Source organism: Falco rusticolus, chromosome 5, assembly GCF_015220075.1.
Source record: "Falco rusticolus isolate bFalRus1 chromosome 5, bFalRus1.pri, whole genome shotgun sequence".
Taxonomy (NCBI): domain Eukaryota; kingdom Metazoa; phylum Chordata; class Aves; order Falconiformes; family Falconidae; genus Falco; species Falco rusticolus.
Window position 1 is genome coordinate 80,918,378 of NC_051191.1, and position 20,883 is coordinate 80,939,260.

General features: G+C 34.8%; 1 protein-coding gene across 4 annotated transcripts in view; it reads left to right on the forward strand.

Moving 5' to 3' along the window:
• CCDC91 (coiled-coil domain containing 91) overlaps positions 1-20,883 on the forward strand; it is a 155,503-nt gene that overhangs the window by 104,967 nt on the left and 29,653 nt on the right. For all 4 annotated transcript variants that reach the window (XM_037389837.1, XM_037389836.1, XM_037389838.1 and 1 more), the window contains exon 12: positions 9,354-9,467. In XM_037389837.1, the coding sequence (XP_037245734.1) occupies positions 9,354-9,467 (114 nt within the window). The remainder of the gene's footprint in view (positions 1-9,353; positions 9,468-20,883) is intronic.

Here is a 20,883-nt window from a genome sequence, read left to right on the forward strand (position 1 = left end):
AGCTAAATTCAAGCTGAGAACTGTTGCTTGGGGTTTAGATACAAATCATTTAGAGTATCCAGAATGAGAACTGGTACTAGTGCTGTAAAATAATCTGTTAATAGATGGGAGAACAATAATAGAGTAGCTGTTTACTTCAGTAAAGAAAAACACCACAGTTTTAGAGCTTGTGGAACATGAAGAGATAAATAGGAGGATGACTATGGTGATGAAGTTCAAGGAGAGATCTGATAAGTCCTGAGGGTTTTTGGTGAAGGAGTCTTGTAGCTGGATGCACAAGGTCAGCCAGGTTTCTGTATTTATGGATTTCAGGAGCTTGTGAAATGCCCCGTGGGTGGTGGATTAAGTTGATGTAGTGACTCAGGGTACATTTACCTTCCCTGTGGAGTGTACTGCCAGAGTTTCTTGTTGCTGATGTTGCCTTTGAAGTTGTCACAAGACAGGATATTAGAAGAATTTTAATATTGATGGATGTGTTCGTTCAAAGTCTTAAATATACTGAGCTGTCAGTGCTTTTCTGGTGAAGAAATTCAAGCCTTTCAACAGGACAGGTTTTTCAGCTCAAGCTGCTAGTTGATCAAGCAGTTGGTAGTTGTTGGAGAGTCTAGTGTTGTAGTTGTGATGGTGAGTAGCACTGAGGTATTGGAGAGTGTTGTGATTAATTCTCCTATAAATATGTCTTGCTCTTGATGTAGTCATGTGGCATTAGTTAATTACATCTTTTTTAATACCGAATAGCTCTGACAATTTTGATAGTACAGGTATAATACATCTTATCCAGTTATAATATGGGATGATTTCTCCTTTGAATTCGATTGTTTTTTCAAATACCTAATCTATTTTCCTAATTAAGGAAAATGCAGATTTTTCTTGAGATTTCCAATATTCTGTCACATTAATGTATAGCATATTTGAAGTCACACTCTTTATTCTCCAATTAACCAGTACAAATTCTTCGGAGAGGATGGACTTTCATGTAGCAATCTGTTTCTTGCAGGAATTTTCACTTGTTACCTCTGCCAAGAACTTGCCTGCCTCCTTTAGGCCATTGCTGTTACAAACACAACTACAAAAATTCTCTTGAGGACAAAAGAAGTCCTGCGGTGCTCATGTGCCAACTGATAGCTTATAAACAGGTTGTCAGATGTTATGTTGGTTTAGCAAAGAAAAACATTTGGGACTACGGGCAGTTTGTGTGCAGACATTATTTTTTTTTAAGTAGAGCCTTCCACTCAGAGTTGTTTCTTATTTGTATTTTTTTTACTATAAGATTTCTCTTTCAAGAGCTGTAACTGCACTATTGACTTTCTTGTGCAGTTACTGTTTAGAAAACATAATCTGTCAAGTCAGCTCTGTAATGGCCAAAAGACATACTGTAACATTTTAGACAACGAAATGTAAAATTGTGGCTGTGTAACACTTGCCTCATTTAATTCCTTATTCTGTGCTGTATAATTCTTTATGCTTCCTGCTTCAAAATTGTCACTTGATACTATTATTATGTTTAGTACCAAGTAATGAAACAACTGAGCATAGCTGAATGTAGGGGAACATGCAAAATAACCTTTTGGTATCAGACATAAAAAGAGCTTTAAGAGCAGTACTCTTCTTTCAAGAAAGAAAACTTCCGTGCTGACTAGCACATGATTTTGGAACATAATACTAGGAAAGAGAAGCCTGACTTGTTTTTAACAAAATCGCTCTTCTCTTAGTTTATCTTCTTCAGTTTATCACCAGAGGAAATAATCTGTGTGTGAGAAAGAAAAGATATATTTATATTTGTTTCTTCATCTTTTTTAATCTTGTGTCATACCAATAATTGTCGTAGAAATCTAGATTAAAATTTAATTTCATTCTGCTCTAAGTTAATTTGAAGATATTTGCTTTACTGATTTGATCTAAAACTAAGAAATTAAACATCATATAAAAGAGAAGGAATTTTTCTTCACTAATACTGTAAATCTACAAAAGTTCTGCAAATATGTGATGCAAAATGAATTCCAGTCATGGCATCCATAAGTAAATCTAGGAATAACGAATGGGAAAATTTGAAGACATTCAACTTTGTATAATTTTCTTTGAGATACAAACCCACTTTATAATCTGTGTGGCTTAAGTATATTTTGGTCTATGTCACAGCTAAATAAGAACAAAAGAGGAGAAATTGAGACCCCATATTTGACAGCCAGACAGGACCTCAACAGAATTGTGAATGTGGTAGTAGAAGCTCATTACACTGTCAGCAGACACTGAGAATCATAACCAAGAACCCGCAACTCTGTCCTTCAGATAAAAAAATTTCTGTGAAATGGCTGTAAATTAAGAACAGACAAGAAGCACATCAATGTAAAACACTGAAAATCACAACTAGACGAACTATTAGGGAAAAGGACACTGTCATATGCATGGGCCAGGAATTGATAAATTAGATGGGAAGGACATATTTTAAAAACGGCAGCAGCATTGTGTATCTGTAAAATATTTAAGTGATGAAAATGAGGGAAAATAAATTTCTGTGTCATAGTGATATGAATTGTTGGCTTCTTTACCTTCTAGACCAGAAAATATGTTTAGAAATTTTGATTCTGTGTTTTAATTGAGGAATTTCTTATCCACTAGTTTTCCTTATAAAATAAAATGTCATTTTTTTTCACCAAGTTTTAAATACACGCACTAGAAGAACCTTGTAGAACATGGTTATATATGAGAAAGCAATTGGGAAAAAACCTGAAGTACACTAGTTAACATTTCTTCGGTCAGGCAATTTTAGCAGAAATAAAGCTCTGAAGATCATTTATATCAATATCTATTTCTTAGATATTCATGCCTGACAAAACTTTGACCTAAAAAAATTGTTTGTCCGCAATCAGGTAAATATTGAGTCTGCAGATAAAGGAGATGCTACTTCCATGTAAGATTTACTTTATTAATTTAACATTCTCAGAGAAAAATCTGGGGACTTAGGGACAGTTTAATAAAAATAACTCATGATTAATATAAAATATTTTGTTATCAAGTATGAAACAGCAGAGTAAACTTACAGTGGAAGTAAGAACCGAGAATTACTGAGTTAACATCTCACCTTGATGGAGCAACCTTGACATACCCCCTTCTCTTTTGTTTGTTTGGGTTTTGCTTTTTTTTTCTTTGTTTGATTGTTCATTTTTTTTTTTAAGAAATTAAAGGATTAAAGTAACACGAATATTGCATTTGTTTTCATGAAAGCTTTGCTGTTCCAGTGACTTGGGTCTTTACTTCGAAACATGGGATTTTTAATTAAATTGAAGATACTGTTCTTTGAAGCCTTATAGCTCTGAAGGGACAAATGAGATATATTACATCACCACAGAAATGGTAAAAGTTTTTCTAGAGCACTGGCTCAAGAGGCTGTAAGGTATTAGAAGTCCAAAAGGCTTTCCATTTGGTTGAAACTAGCAGCATCTTCAGGTTTTATGTGTGTTACCCAGGTGAATAGTGCTTTTATAAGATATTTTTAATTATTTTGGGTTTATTCAGAAGAGGGAGGGCGGGCTTGCATCTGAAATCAGGGAAAATAAGCTCTCCGTGAAAGAAATGAGTGGTCTTTTGATTTAAGATAATGTTCATTTGCACAGTGACATCATGATCCTTTTACAACACATTGAAAAGTCATTATGGATGAGGAACTCATATATTTTAGCAGGCTAGATGTAGCCTGGCAAGTCTCCAGTATTTTCTTTTCTATTTTTGATACATTATATAGCATTTTTTACAGTGGCAACTTCTCTGCAAGGACAGTGTAATATATTTGGTAGTTGTCAGTGGTGAAAGGAATGCTTGGTGAAATTCTTCTGCTAGAATGATTCTTCTAGAACACTTATTTGAATAAAGAAGGGTTACACTCTAGATAAGGAGAAACTGTAGCAGGTAATTTGGCTGAACAAGAAGGTTTCTGTGCAGAATTCAAAACTGCAGTGCAGCTCCTGATGTACAGCTATAAACTTCAGTGAAAAAACAAAGGACAGTGCTCTCCATTGTCATCGTCTTTCCGCTTATTTTTACTCTAAAAAACCTGAAATCCAGAAATTCTTTGGGGATATAAGATGATGAGATGCATACAGTTTTGAGTAAAATAGAAAGATGGTATACTGTATTTGTAATTAGTGGGCAATGCAGAGTAGCTATAGCAGTATCTACTGTAGCTATAATGCTATCACACGCAGAGATCTCAGCATGGTAGTTGTTATCATTTTACAAAGCTAAATAGTCAGTTACATAATGAGGTGAAATCAGGGTGGGGGAGAGAAGTAGCAAAAGAAGCTAAAGAGAATTTATGTACCACATTTTTTGTTTTAAAGAAAATTCATTACAAGTGAAGTGAAAGCTGGCAGCTGCAGAGTAAGCCATGGAAATTTAGGTCCATGTCATAGTTTGAAATTAATAACTCTCCTAAAGCACTCAAAGCAAAGAATCACCTTTGTCATTTCCTGAAGGCTTAAATTTAAAATACTGTGAATAACTTACTGTAGTTTACCCTAATTCTCGAGGGTAAAAGAGCCTGAGTTCATCACTGCCATAATTCACACAGCAGATACATTAGAGACTCAAGTGTTCTGAAGGCTGCAAATAATTAGGGGAAAAAAAAAAAAAGCCTTTAATTTATTAAAAGAACTGACATAAACTCTGCTTCCTCTTGGACATGAGCAAAAGCACTAAGGCAAAATGATCTTACCAATGGGAAAGTATTTCAGGAAAACTGAGGCTGCAGTGCTTCATTCAGCCAAGCCACAACTGAGATATACTAAGATATAAAAAGAGAAAATATTTTTGCAAGAAAAGTTAGCTAAAAGGCTTATGGAAAATAATTGTGAACTTCCCAATAGTCTTTGCTGAGTAAATCTCTAAGTATTCAAGGCAATTATGTTCACACTCTTGAGGGTTCATGTGGTGGTGTTCTTGCAGAACAAGAAAATTGTAATTTATGATCTTGGAATGCATTAATATAATTTTACTGGCAAATATCTAGATAGTTGAAAACAAATTTATTCTTCTGCACTGTGTGGGCTTTAAAGTATGTTTAATGTTTTTCCATTAATTTATGAATGCCAGTATATGCCATTGCTTAGAAGGTAAAGGCAAAACGTCTAGAACACACGGTGCTTAATTCTAGAAAATGAATGGCTACTTACTTGTGATATTATTAAAACTATTTTGGTATTCATGCTCATCTGTTTGAGGGAGTGCTTTTTTTGATAGTCTTGGGAAGCCAGAATCAGTTTTGTACTGAATGTCCTGAGGAATCCCATACCCAGTCATATGTAAGTGAATTAAAGATACGTACGTGAAAACATGAAGGCATTGGCTGTATACTGAAAGAACTGCCTTTTGTTTCTTTTTTAGTATTGCTTAACTTAAATGTTAATTTTTTTTTGAGAATTATTATTTGTCTAAATATTTTTCCTTATTGGCCAGTATTTGAGAAGGTTGGAAGAATTAATAAATAAAAAAGTTTGTCTATAAAGTTATTTCCCGCTCTAGCTTTGTCAGATTTATTAGCTGTAGAATAGCCCTTTCTTAGCCCTATAATCTGTTAGAAACAGCTTTTTTTCTCATGTGTCAAATCAGTAGGTGTATAATGAAAGAAAAAATATGGGCATTATACATTTGTCTTATCTTTTTATTGTCCAGTAAGACTACTTTTGCAGATAGATCCCCTGATGTGTCCTTTTTTAGGTGTCAAAACTATGGGATTTTGTTTATTGGCACTAGTTTCCTTACCTTAAAAAAATACAGAACATTGAGTGCAAGTATGTGCCCCTTTCCTGATTTTAAAATCTATGAATGAGTTTCATATTGTGAATCTACTTATCTGTCTTTATTGTCTTTCTTTGTTGTACACAGTAGTTTTCAGGGTTGTCCTTGCAGAAGTTCTCTCCTTTGATCTCCTGTAATCTTTCTAGCCTGTCTGTTCATCTCCTTCATGGATACACTTCTCCTGAACTGCTTATGTGTAAAAATACATTCAACTGCTATTCCCATGATGCTGCTGCAAAAATCTGTTTCTTCTACCACTTCAAGTGAGGTGCTACATGGTATTATGATATTTCCTACAACTTTATTATTCTGAAATCATCATACTGTTTGTAAGACAGAGCTGTTTTCCAATGATCTGTGCCTCCTGTAACTTGCAGAACTTGTGTCTTGGTTCTGTGTGATGCCACAGGTGATAACGGTAATTTTATTAAGGAGGCTAGTTTGGGAACCCCTATGTTGCAGAGGGGCAAGACATTAATGGGTAGCGCTTGGCAGTAGTTTTCTGTGGTACTTCATGGCATTGAGCTTCTTTAGCAGTATCAGGAACTATTGCCTTCCTAGATTTAGATAGTTGCTTAATGCTTTCTGTGCAAGTTTTCGTCTTCGTTCAGGTGGAATTTGGAAGCTTAACTCACTTTTTCCTCCATGCCCACTTTGAGTGCTATTTCTGTCTGCACTAAAATCACTGATAAATCTCTTTGGTATCACTTTATTGAATACATCATTTGAAGTTAAACAGGTCTCTTAGTCTTTTTTCTTTCCCACTCGCCAAATTTTTTCTCGTACCTGCAACACCAACCGTGTTACTTGTCACTGAGGACTGTATCATGGTTTTATTTCAGAACCGGTTGTAAATATATTTGTTTACAGGTTGCTGGTCATTTAGACATCGAATCTGTAAGAGATGATATATCTAACAAATATAGGTTCAATCTTTATGCAAGCTCCCACTTTCCCTCTATTTTTATTAATGTGTTGGGTTTTTTTTGTCCTAACAATAGCATGTCCTTTCAGAATATTGCCATAATATTCATTTTCCAGCCCTTTACCTTGGGCTTTCCATCACACTTTCTTTGTTAAATAGGCTATAAACTGCTTTTTATCTCTTCCTCAGAGTTTGTTTTTCTCTCTTTCTTATCATTATTTACTCTGTTTATAGTATTCGTTACTAGGAGATCAACTTTTACCTATAAAACATTCATTAAATTGGTATTGCATTCCCTGCTTTTATGATGCTTTTGTACTTGGGAGGATTTCCATGTGACGTCTAATATTCATTTACTTACATGCATCCTCAAAACTCTTCTCATATATATAAAGATATACAGAGCATTGAGTGTCTTGCCAATTAAGGGACTACAAAATAGTATCAGTTTATCAATCTTCCTTTGTCCATTTGTTGCTTCATCTTATACATAGGTTACAGAATCCCATGGGGGAGGCAGAGTTTGCAATACTCCATTTCTTCTGTGTTTCTGAAGTACCCAGCAAAACCGACATATCTGCTACTGCAATTCCCGGAATAACTTTGTTAGACTTTGTAGGGTTTTGATAGGGTGGGAAATTGTTAATCTTTGGAAGAAAAAAAAATATTTTTTCAGGCTTGGACTATCATAACATTGCTGTTCATATTCAATATCTTGTGGATTCATACAAGAAGTTATTGGTTTTTTGCTGCAATATCATGATTCCTATCCAGACAGACTATTGACAATGTAGTATCATGTCATGTGCTGGAGAACAACTTGCTTTTCAAAGGACTTTTTATCCAGTTTCTATGGCCTTTACCATATTGTTCAACTTTTAGTGGTAGTGTTTGCTTGCATTTCTCTTGAGAGGATACCCAACTATTATTTTCTGTTTTACTTATGTTTTTCAGTTATTTTCAGTTTTGCTTTTTTTTTTACTTACGTTTTTCCACCTTCTTGCAGAAACATTAGTGTGTCCAGTGTTTATGGAGATGATGGTGGTTCCATAAGGACACAGAAAAGCATTTTTCATTAAAAGGAAATGTTCTGTAACTTTGAGTGTGTAAAGGAGCACACAACTTGGCGGCACTGAGTTAAAAGAGATCCCTGCCATTAGATCAGTTTATTTTTAATACACTTGCAAAGTCTGAAAGAGGAGTAGTCCACTCATGCAGACTTTAACCATGTCTGCCTTCAGAAGTAGTTTGTAGTAGTTTATAACCACAGACATTATAATTTGAGGGTTACTATTTCCTGAAAAACCACTAGCATTGCAGTCTGTGGTTGCATTTCCTAGATAAAATTTAGTACTGCCACCTGATCCTTGTGTGGAAATAAAAGAATTTTCCTATAAAATTGCAAGCCATTATATGGCTTGCTTTTTTTTTTTTTTTTTTTAAATGCTGACTGGATTTCTCTGGTATATACAGTACACTGTGGGTTTTTTCTTTCTGTCTTCCTGCAGATACATATTTTGTAATTACCTGGTTGTGATTCCTAATATATGATTGAATGTGGTTTGTCAATTTAATACTTGACTATCTTATTTTTTATTAGGTATTCTCATCTTCTAACTGGTGTCAAGCACACTTACATGAAGTCCTATAAGGAAGCTAGCTTTGTGACTATAATGTAGTCCTTCAGCCCCTGATCAGACATTTTTTTTCTAAAAAAAAAAAAAAGGAGGGGGAGGAGGAGGAGTTGTACATCAAGTACAATTTGTGGAGTACTCTTCCTCAGCTTCCTATGGGAAACTGGGCTTTCCCATTTGCTATATCTATTAAAATAACACTAAAAGCTTCAAATAATGCTGTATTCTTTTAAGCCAAAGATGAAATAAGGGCCAGTTTTTACCTTTGCAACCAAAATCTAAATTAGAATAAATTTTAAAGGTAGATATAGCATAACAAGAAAGAGCAAAGAAAGAGATGAAGGAAAAGTGAGCACATATACTGACAGGAGGTACATGCAGCTGAGTCTTTAAAACAGTAGCAATAGGTAATACCAGAATTTATATAATCTTTATATCAGTTGATAATTTACTGTAATGACTGACAAAAAGAGCAAAGACAGACAGTGACTTTGAGAACTTAAGTGGAGAGACACTGGAACAGGCTTCCTAGAGAGGTGGTCGATGCCCCACGCCTGTCAGTGTTTAAGACTCGTTTAGACAATGTCCTTAATAACATGCTCTAACTTTTGGTGAGCGCTGAAGTGCTCAGGCAGTTGGACCAAATGATCATTGTAGGTCCCTTCTAACCGAAATAGTCTATTGTATTAATAGCAACTCGTATATCCCTGCTTCTGTTGGAGTGTAATACCTGTATTGCTTCCTTTTCTTCTGCTCTCAGGGAACATCATGTATCTATGAACATAGCTTTAAAGTGATTATTTTTCTCGTCTTTAGGCCCTTCAGTGATTGAAGTACTGAATTTAAGAAAGGTTGTAAAGGTATTTCATACATTTCAGATAACTATAGTTGAGAAAGAAGTGTGGTCATGATAAAAATTTAGTAGGAGGGAAAGGGATGACCTGTATTACATTTGTGAAATACTTTTAATGTTTACACTTACATGTTTTCCTTTTAAAAAGGAAATTGTCAAGGAAGCATTAATGGAGGAGCAAAAAAGAAGTGAAAAGGCAATTGAAGAAGCAGTGAAAAAGACAAGAGAGGAACTGATGGAATATATTAAAGAGCAGAAAAGGGTGAGTTACCAGTGGCTAATGGGTTTCACTTCATGCAGTGAGAAATTCGTGAAGTTTATTAATCCTGCAACCTGTCTTAAAATGCACAAGAAAATGGAATCAGGAGGTATGTCTTCAGATTTATCACTCCTTTTTTTAAACAATTTGTTACTGTGATATATTTCTTCATATGTATTTATAGCATGTTAAGTTCATCACAAACAGAAAAGCAGAAATGAATACATGGAATGAAGTTTGCAGTATTTCTTACTGCAGTAACTTAAAGATGAGGTATAAATGCAGTCTGTCAAATTCAAATTATGGTCTGAGTTCAGTTCATTGAAAGCATTTCAGGATCAATAACAGATGCTGGGTTATGTTCACAAATAAGCTTTATTGTGCAGTTTGCATGCACACAGAGGTCATTAACTATTCCTCTCAACCCATATTATGTGACAGCCTGAAAGGGTATTGGTATTCTATTGACCATGATTTATAGCCAGTGGACTGGTCTTGTTATGAAATGTTGTAATGTTCTGAAACTTGATTTCAGGTATTCTGTCAATGCTATATACTTGCAGGTTATTGCTGCTGTATAAACAATAACATATAACTTAAAAGACAGTTCAATTCACTTTCAGTAGGAGAATTAAAAATTATCACACTTCTTCCCTTTGAAGCTCTTTAAAAAATTTCTTCCATATGGCAGTAGCAGCCTGACATCAAATTCAGTGATTTCAGTATTCTCAATAAACAAAATCACTAAGCTTGAATATAATTGGTATTGTTTCCTGAGAAGAAAGTAGAAATAATGTTTGACCTCTTTTATTCCCTGCTTTTATGGGCTGAATAATGTTTTGGGAAATAGGATTTAACTTCAAAAGTTTCACTGTACTACTGGTTAAGATTACTATTAGATGAGCTGTCTTCCATTAGGCTGTGCGTGGAGAAGTTTCCATTTATCAATATGGGGTCATATTGGAAAAAAACATTTAAATAGACAGTTAGGGCAAAACACAATCCATGAGGGTGTTTGTGCTTGTTTGTATCTGAAGTTGGTCATTTACAAAGGATAAGCTGTGGGGAAAGTGGAAATAGATCTACTATTAAAATAGCTTGCATCAGAAATAAATTGGTCGATAGGATCATTAATGAAGATCATCTAGTCCATCTAGTGCAGACTCATCACTGTTGACAGCTAGATGATGCCATTTGGAATTGACTGCAGGCACTTCAATAGCAACTCATCTGTCCTTAATCTCTTAGATTTCCATTTTCATCAGGAATGGAAACTTCCATTTTCTTTCCACCTACACACACAGAATTCATTGTCATTATTCCATTGCCTGACTACTGTAAATCTGTCTTGTCCTTGTGAATTTTGCACTAATCAGTGAAACAGTATCTTCAAAGACACAAAATCCTCTTTGGTGTATCTAGTAGGAGCATCGTTTCTGTTAATTTCATAGAGTTCTTGAATATCCAAGTATTTTAGTCAACTTTTTTTCCCATGTAAAGCAATTGACACACATCCATTCATTTAAAAAACATATGTATGTAAGGAAGGATAACTTTTCCTGTTGTAAGATTTATAAAGTCTGTCTGTATTCAAGTTGAGAATGGAAGATGTTTCTCTTCCAAATCATTTGGATAATAGCTTTTATATGATAACATAAGAGGCAGAGTAAATGGACATTGGTCAAAGCCCATGCACCTGTCAGAGTAATAAATATACTTTATGGACTATACTAAAAAGTAGCAGCTTAAGGAAGGAATTCCTAGAAAAAACTCAGGGAAAGTGCCTCACTTTCCTAGCTGAGATTCAGTGATGTGTTTTTTTTTTTCTTTGAGGGACACCCAGTTGCACACTTGCAAAGGTAGTGTACACCATATATGTTTCATAATTATTTTGAAAATAAGTTTGTAGAATCCCTCAAACCATGAGACATGAGCACAATGGTATTTAGTTAGCAGTGGTTAAGTGCTTCAGGAAAACACTCATAAACAGATTCTTATCCAGCTTATTCTGTAATACTACGAAGTACATTTCATCAATCATGGCAAATGTAGTATATACCTGTTTTCACAGTAGCTTGTAACTTTCTTAGTAATTTATTTGATTAAAACTTTCTTTTAGTAAAAGTATAATAGTTTTTATATCAGTTTAAGAAAATTAATTGCATATTTGGCCAGTTACATTATGAGCAATTAAAGCTGCATTTGTGCTTTGATTCTTAGAATATTTTCCATAACAGTTTAAAAAAATTGGATCCGGCAGTCCCACAAGTTTTGCAGTACATTATAAATGTAGTCCAGCATTATACTGTACTATATATAATAACGAATACTTACTTATAGTTAGAAAGAATTGATTGTGAATGAGCCTTTGAAAAAAACAGAATGATTTGATAATTATTTGTAGAAATAATTTGTGCCAACATAACGTATATATTGAAATTAAACCATAGAGATCAGTTGCAGTTCCAAAATTGGATTCTGCTGTATTCTAGCTATGCTATCTTAAAATAGTTGATACTTTTGAGAGCCAAAACACTATATGATTTAAATGTTTAGAGGCTTAACCATAAATCCAGCGTAACTGTTACCTGTCATATACATTTTTTTTTTTTCCATACCTAGAGTGGTTTCAGATCCACCATATTTCAAAGTATTTCACAGGAAAATAACTTGGGGTTAAACTAAGTAGTTTTACACATAATAGGTTTGACATTGTTACCCACAAGCTAGTCACCTTAAGTATCAGTGAAACAAAAAGTGATTTATAGTCTCTTTGTTCATATTTTTTCATGTGCAAAAAAGCAAATTTTTTGCCTTTTTTTTAATACTAAAAATGAGAGGTTGGTAAGATTAAAATTAAGAGGAGGAAATGCAAAGTAATGCAAACATATCATCATGCTAAAAATGCCCAACATACTTGCTCTGTATTCAAGCCAAGGTGTCTAAAGCTAGAGGAGAATTTGTGGGTGATTCTTCACCTTTGATTAAAGGACGCTGCAAGCTAAAACAAAAAAAAACTCTGATGGCAACATATATTTTCATGCAATAAATGACAGATGGGAAATGCATTATAGTTATGCCTTTTTCATACTTCAAATAAAATCCCACACTTTTAAAGCTGTATAGCACTTTATTGGCAACAATTTAATTTATATACTGTGATCTTTGTTTTATTTCCTCTGTTCTATATTGAATGAAAAGTTTTATATTAGAATATTTTTTTTATGTTGCCACAGATAACATCTTAAGAATGTGGATATATAAGGTGTGAAGGAAACACCTTGAAAAATTCTTCTAAGTTTGAATACACTTGCTAGAACTGTTAGCTAGACTTGCTTTCTCCAGCAAAGGTACATACATATTATGTCCAGAAAGTAATCTTATTATAAATTGCCTAAGAATATATTTGGCCATGTAGTATTGAGATGTCTGTGTTTGCATAGAAGTATCAGGAAGGCAAAATAATGCTTTACCTTCCTGCTGGTGGGGTGGGAAATGAGGGGAGAGAGGCGAAGTGTAGCACACAGGTACAAAGGAAATAGGCACTGAAGTACGATTAAATGGCATGCTACTACTTTCACTTTTGTCACAAAAATAAATGTTATTCTTGGTTTGTATCCAGTGCATAGATACAGCACGGTATTGTGTGCCACCTATATCTGTGAGACATGGATGTAGAGGCAAGCAAAATCTTTCAGTTTGGTTGGAGTGAGTTGAGTACAGAGCAAGGAATGCTTGCCTATGGGCATCCAAAGTCTGTCCATTTTGATGTGAGCTCAAGATTCACTAACTTTTTTGTCAGTATTGTCTTTTCTTGCCTGGTGTCCATAATCCTGTAACCTCTGGCCCTACATTATGGTCTTTGGTCATCTGTCAGCTCTGAAAATGACCAGTACAGTGACAGACCCCAGCACATCAGGTGCCCCAAGATACAGTAAATCACAGGCCAGCCACTGAGGCTCACTGCGTAACTGGGAAGCGTTTACCAGCTTTTTGCATTAATTCTTGAAAAATTATTGTGTCTGTCTTTGTACTGCATGTATGTGAAGGGGTTCCCTGTAATTACGTGGAATCTCAGGGGGTTTTAAGGGTTAACATTTTTGTTTTGATAAAATATCACACTGATGTCTGTGCGTAGGCTCTTACATGTATGTGTCTATATACATTCATATTTGTGTTTATCACCTGGAGATCAGGGCAAGAAGTAGAGTCTAATGCCATGTGAACTATGGCCTAGTGTTAGAGTTCCCAAACTGCTGGCCTGAGGCAGAGCCATAGCAGCGCCCTGCCACTGACCTGTCGGGCGGTATTGCTTTTGTAATACTTCTGGTTACAGGCTTGATGAATGGGTACACACTGCTTGGCCAGGAACATAGACCAGCTAGGCCCATCCCTGCTCCGTCTGCATGGTTGTCATGTGGGCCTTTGGCCCGTTCACTGAACACTCTGCTTCAGTTTGCTAGCGCTGAATTTAATTATAAAAATCGCTTTGTCCCAAAGTGCAAGATTTGTAAGCAGTTTCAAGGAGCTTTCACGTTTGTTGTTGGCTCCTGTGTGCAATGCAATTACAAGATGGACTGAAATTTTGGAGATACATTGAAAGTATTCCAAATACGTGAGTGGAAGAACAAGAGAAGTACATTAGCGTCCTGTGTAATGCTTGGACGACACCTTTGCCCTAGTTGTTTGCTTCCACTGGGTCTCCTTGCACTGATCCAAGGTGTGGAGAAGACGAGGTGCAGCCTGCACCAGGCACAACAGCCCACAAAGCTGCAGGGTGGAAGACAGGAATTGTTATAAGGTAGTAAAGGTGAATTTTTTGAATCCTTTGGTCTGACAGAAGCCCAGCCAGCTGATTTACAGGAGTAATGGTTAATTTCTGAACAAGAAACAAGCTTGAATTAAATTGTAAAATAGCAGAAACGTAGTATCTGAATAAAATAAAGTCACTACTGGTGTCTATTAATCTCCCCTGCTTCTTAATCTTATTTTGAAGTAGTGTTAGTATTCCTAAAGGCTATGGTTTGGCCGTTTGTTTGTAGTCTCAATGTGAAACTACAGACCTTTCTTTTTATGCAATCGAGTTTACTGTCTGCTGTTCTATGAAGACAATTCCTGAAAGATATTTACATTTCAAATGACTGGCAGAGATGATCTTTTTTAAATTAATTTGCAGATAGAAAGCAAGAAAAGCAACTTAATAAAAACAATTTTAAAATAATTTTAAAAATCTGTGAAAAGATTGAATTCAGTCAGTATTGGTCTATTAAGTGTTTTCAAATTAAATTGAGATCTTCAATGCCAACAGCTAACAACTGAGGATTTATTTTTTTTTTATATTTTCCCTAGGTAGTCACACAACTTTGTTTCTAGCAGGTGCAATGGTGCATGGATCCACCTGCACTCTAGCAGTAAAACGTACTGGAAGTAAAAATTTGCATATGAATTATAGAATATAATATTTCAATTGGAAGGGATCATCTAGTCCAACCAATCCCCTCTAGTCCAAGTGCCTGTACATTTAATTACAAATTTCTGTGAGGCTTTTTATACCGTAACTGCATATAGAATGAAGAAAATATGGGAATTTGGTATACTATTAATATTTACACTTATATCGTCTCTGTGTATTTTTTGTTTTTCTTTCCTGTTGATTGCATATATACTAGTATCATTAAACTTACTATGAACCAAAGGTCTGCTATACAGTAGCAAGGAAGAAACTCATGCTATATTTCCCTACAATAAATGAGAAAGAAAAGTAAATTACCAGTTACCGTTTGTTCTAGTTGTCCAAATGGACTATCCAGTGGAAAATACCGTTGTAGACCTGATCCTGCAAAAATATGTTTACATACTTTATTTTGTGCACTGTAATTGTTTCTGTTTACTTCACATGGCAGGAATTGTAAAATTTTGCCATAAAAATTATTTCAGTATCAGACAAAGAAAATCTAGAAGTGGTCTCACAATCAATTCACTGCTATATATTTAATATTTAAATTGCTGCTTTCAGTTCAATCTCAAACTATGAATGTAAACTTGGTGAGTTCTAGGAAAAGACCAGTTATAGTTTTCTATGCAGGTATATTACAATTATTGTTAAATTTATTATTTCTAAGGAGGATGTATCCCGTCTTAAGATTCACAACTGAAGTGCAAGAAGGCTTCATTTTTCTGGCAGTATTGTATATTTAAAAAAAACAAACAAGACCGCTTAAGTTGTTTCTCAAAATCAGGAAGTACCAAATAAGTCCAGTAAAAAAAGTCAGTGGTAAAACTATTGCCAGTATGTCTACTTTCCCCCCACCACCACCACCACTACTACACACTCCTGATGAAGAGTAGTAAACTTAAAATCTTGTAGGGGAGCAGAGGGAACTTCAAAATATGGAGTTTGATTTTTAAGGTCAAATTCAAACCATCTATTCTGACAGGTATGAAGTACATGTTCTGAAACAGTCCTGCATGTCAGGGTTCAAAAAATAACTTAAAAGTTTCTGTCACAGTCTCTCATTAGTCTTTCATCAGTGAGAACTGAAGCAAGAGTGCATAGCTTAGATATATACCACAAATATTACCCCAGCAATTTAGTAATTATTGACTAAAATACAGTATTTCACAAGTCCAGGGTTTGTTTAATAAACATACAGTGATGGTTGTGGGGGTTCTGTTCATTTTGTGTCAGATTCTCTGATTTTGCACATTGGCTGCTGAAAGCACTTTTATTTATAATTAGATTTTCTGGAATAGGAAGGTTATAAGACTGTAATGGACTTCTGGGTTATCTAAATCAATCTTTTGCCATTATATATAATTCCTTTCCCAAGTGGTCATAGAAGTGTCATTTTCAAGCACTTAGAGTAATCCTTTCCCAATTTATGGCATGAGCTGTATTAGTAAACAGTCAGTTCATGAATTTGCCATTCAGATGGAGATACAGTAGGGGCCAGGATGATCCTTGGCAGTGTGGGTCTTCTTTTGCCTAACTTCTTTCCTAGCCTAGTCCTCTGGTCACAAGGTCACTTTTCACTTCTGCTTCTTTACTGCTTTCTTCAGTAGAGGGTTATACAGTCCTATCACTGCAGGTACTGCTTTCCAAATAGTATTTCTGTCCATTGTGTATATCTGTAAAAGTATTAGGAAACAAAATAATACTGTAGCAATGATTTTGTGTTAGTTTGTTCTGCATCCATACAGAGCAATTAAAATGTGGTCACAAATTTGAGAAGTTTTTGCCCTTCTAATTCTTGTTCTCTCTGTACCGTGGCATTAGTGTAATTGTTCGTTATTTTTGCATATGGAATTGTTTGGGAATTCTTTCATCTATGAAGAGTTTTATAACCCTTTTTGTGTAAGGCGCTTTATCCAGTATCCCTGTAAATAAACGGTAAAAGTTCCATCTGATTTTAGTGTGACTACAAGTGCCTCAAAAATTTCAGCTTTATCCTGGAATGTAGAACTTTAATTGAATTTTCCTATTTATTTTGCAGGCATTATTACCCTTTCAGTTATCTGTTTGGTGGGTTTTACTGTGGGGTCATTTGACATTTTAAATAATTTAATTACTTGGATATATTTTTTTTCTCTTTATGGTTACTTATACTAGATCTTGTTCAAGGCATTTATGCACTGTTGCTTAATATTTTTTTCTCCATTCCTGTGGATGACTTTTTAATATATACAGTGCTATACATTTTGTGTTTTAAAAGAATGATTTGCAGTAGTGTCAAATAAATAATTTAATTCAGTTCTGAAAATGTGACTGTACATTAATATGGAATAGATTAGATCCAGTGTGATCGGAAATATCATCTTGGTGCAGAAATTTTTATTTCCTGTAGTTTTTCAGATTTCTTTCATATGACATTTTCTACCAACTTTTCATGTTATTTAGTCTAGAATTTTCTGTTCCAATATCTACATTTTCTAGGAGAATTTTATTGAGAGAAATTTGATAAATTAGAATGGGTATATAGATCTACTGGATCTGCTGTCTTGGACACTAAAGGTTGAAATAAGTAGAAGTAAGAGCATGAAGATGTGTTGTGCTGAGCATCTGACATCCACAATTAGTTTTTTATGGTTAAGATTTAAAATGCAAATGATTAATCTTTAAAGTACCAGTATTTTGCCAGAAACATAAAGAGCTAGTTTTATAAAAACTGAATCATGCACTAGGGCAACATTGTTAAATATTTAACGTAACTGAAGCCAATCTCAAAAATAATAGCAGATCCTGTCCTTCAATGTATTTTACTCCCCAGGTTGTTTAGTCCCTGTTATTTAATCCCTCAACAATTTTAGTCCCCAACTCCATGGATAAAGCTGGCTTTCAGAGAATGTTCAAGTAGAAAATTAATTAAATTACATTCTAGCATTAAGTTAACTGTGAATGATTTTTAATCTTTCCCTTGCCTTCAACATACCGACCATATACTAAGGAATTTAGCGTTTACAAATTTGCAGCATCTCTTTGTTATGGATATTTTGTTCTGTTTCCTCTTTTTCTACGTCATGAGAGGAACTTGATTTAGTTTTATTTAATATTCAAAATGCTCAAATTCTCATTCACTTCATTTTGGTACCTGTTGGATCATTTTAACCAACATGGCTGCTGCAGAGAAGAATAAGCAGAAACATGAGGTGTTCAGTGAAAAAAAAAAATCACTTAAAACTAGAATATGAGTGGTTTTTTGAAGACAGGTTGAAAATTAACTGCTACCATTTCTGTTTCTTAAAATATGGAAATACTAGGTATATCTCTGTTTCTTTATAAAGTGTTAATAAAGCAATTATTGCTTGATACTGATTTTTACATTTAAAGATACACTATCAGAATTAACATTGTTGCATTGATAATTCATAACTCTTACAACATTTGTGGTACTTCCAGCATATTTATAACTTTTTTCCTATCTTAATTGGAAGACATTGTTTGAATACTTCAGAGGGGATTACTTTGAAATGGATGTGTGGTACTTGCAAAGATGCAAGTTAGTATTTTGCATTATTTTCAATTTTATTGGAATTTCTTCTTTAAAAAAAAAAGTATCATCAAAGTATCATCACTTGGTTTTGTTTTCTGCATACATCATGAAAAGACAGTACATAAGAGAGTGTCCTGGGTTTTCCCCTCACTTTGTATTTGACCTGATCTTTTGTGCAGTTGAAACAATTACTTAAGTTATAAATTTTTTTTAGTTGCTTTGTGGACAGGGTTGACTTTTCCTTCATCGTGTCGATGGGGTTTTTTTAGCTATCATATTGTAAAAATGTTCACCAGAAGTCTCAAAACTGTTATCTTGTAACTTGGACAGTACAAGAGTGTTCTGATCACACAATTCATTCTGTTTGCATGCATGCGTTTCAACACTGCATCATACAATTAATTCATGAAGTCTTGCACTTAACAATGCGTAAAATATTTTATTAGTGGTCTAGTGAATACAGTTAGAATATGTCACCTGCAAAACAAGCAGGAAGATACACTTTTTCCCATAATATGGAATTCCTTTCCACCAGATGTAGACACTAAAAGCCTAAAGGATTCTTAAAAAAAAAAAAAAAAAAAAAAGCCTAATTTATTGGAGGAAATTTCCATCAAGAGCTGTTAAATGCAAACATACTTTGCTCTGGCTAAGATAGAAACTGCATCAGTGCATGCTTCTCCTGTTACACAATTTTCTAGGTGCTTGCTGTTTGCCTCTGGTAAAAGACAGACGCTGTGCTAGGTGGACATCGGTCTGACATGTAATGACATGTTGCATACAGCCAATTCTTATGTTCTTGTTATGAAAACAATTTGAACAGTGGATAAAAATAATTTACACAACTGTATCTCTTTTTTTAAAAAAAGCAAGGTAATGTCTGTAAGAAATGCCAAATCCACTGACTCTCTGCTACATCATGGGGAAGTACAAGGGGAGGCACTTCATTGTTTTCCATTTTCTCAAGAGGACCAGTGAAGAAGCAGCAGCTACCACATTTGTAGGACCTACCTGTGGCTCTTGTACCATTTGTTGCCTCAGTACTAAATATGGACGTTTCTGGTTGAAGTTCTTATTTTGGCATATGTGCAATCAACTCTTCTGTGTCTACCAGAAAAGGGAAAATAACCCCACCACATTTGTGGAAAGTGGTAGGATGGAAAAAATTAAATTGCGACTCAAGGTCTAATTCCAAATATTTCTGTGGTTAATTGTCTCAGGACTTGGAGAACCAAGCTCTTAATAAGTCCGTTATGCTTCCATGTCATGAAGTAATAGATACATGTACTTCATTAAGACTTTTTAAAAATTAAATTATGAAATTAAAACCTGGTACTTAGAACCTACTTGTAATATGCATGCTTTTGGCACGTCATCCATGGCAGGAGAGTGAAATGTTACTTTAAAGCATTTCTGTAATCATTTTTTGGGAATGAAAACAAATAACACTGTCAAAAGCTTATCAGTTTGACAACCTGTTTTAGATACTGTATTTTACTGGAATACATTTTTTAGTGAAACATACATCTTGTTAGCAATGTAAATGAGATTTACTTTGAAAAATAAGATAATATATGAACAACTCTGTGAGCCTCTGTTTGGAAGGATTACCGTAAGTGTTCCCACAAATTCAGTAATTTTACTGTCCATATACTCTGTGTATTTTAAGTGGAAGAGACAGAGCCATAGCAAGATTAGATGAATAAATGCACTTGGTTTTATTCCAAGTGGTCAGCCTCACCACTGTCGTCTTTTTTTTTTTGTCTAGCAGCTGCAGCAGCAAATAGAGTTTGCTGTAGTGTTATCCCTGTCTTGTTCTCTGTTCATGCTACCCATGCTGTGGGTACCACAAGCTATGTAGCTGTTGTGTGTTGCACAATTTTTATTCATGGAAAATAATGAGGATTTTTTTTAGGGAAAAAAATATGTCCCAGGAGACATTTTCAAAATTACTTTCATTATAAGCTTATAGCCACAACTGAAAAAATGCAGTTCCTTTCTGAGGTGCGAAAGTTGCAGAAAAGGCACCCTTACTCAGAGGAAGATACACAGTGCTGCATTGAGCTTTCCTTAGAAAGAACAAGGAAAAGAAATAAAAGCAGTGAAATTATTTTATTATGGCAGCAGAAGATGGACTCAAGGAATATTTATGATCCTAAAGGATGTCTTCCCCCTGGAGAGCAGTCACTCAAGGAATCTGTTCCTATAGGCTCCTAACTCAGAACATCAGATCTTTTAAATATTAGTGATTTCAAACTGCTGTGTAATCCTGACTTGAGCAAGTACATGTCTGTTTGTCAGAGGAGACATTTATTCAGAGCTAGAATGCCATCCAGAATGTTCAGGCTGACTTTTGGTCCCCCCTGATTTCTAGCGTTCTGTTGCATGAAAAAGTTCTAGGATATCACCATCATACTTGCCTCCTGCCT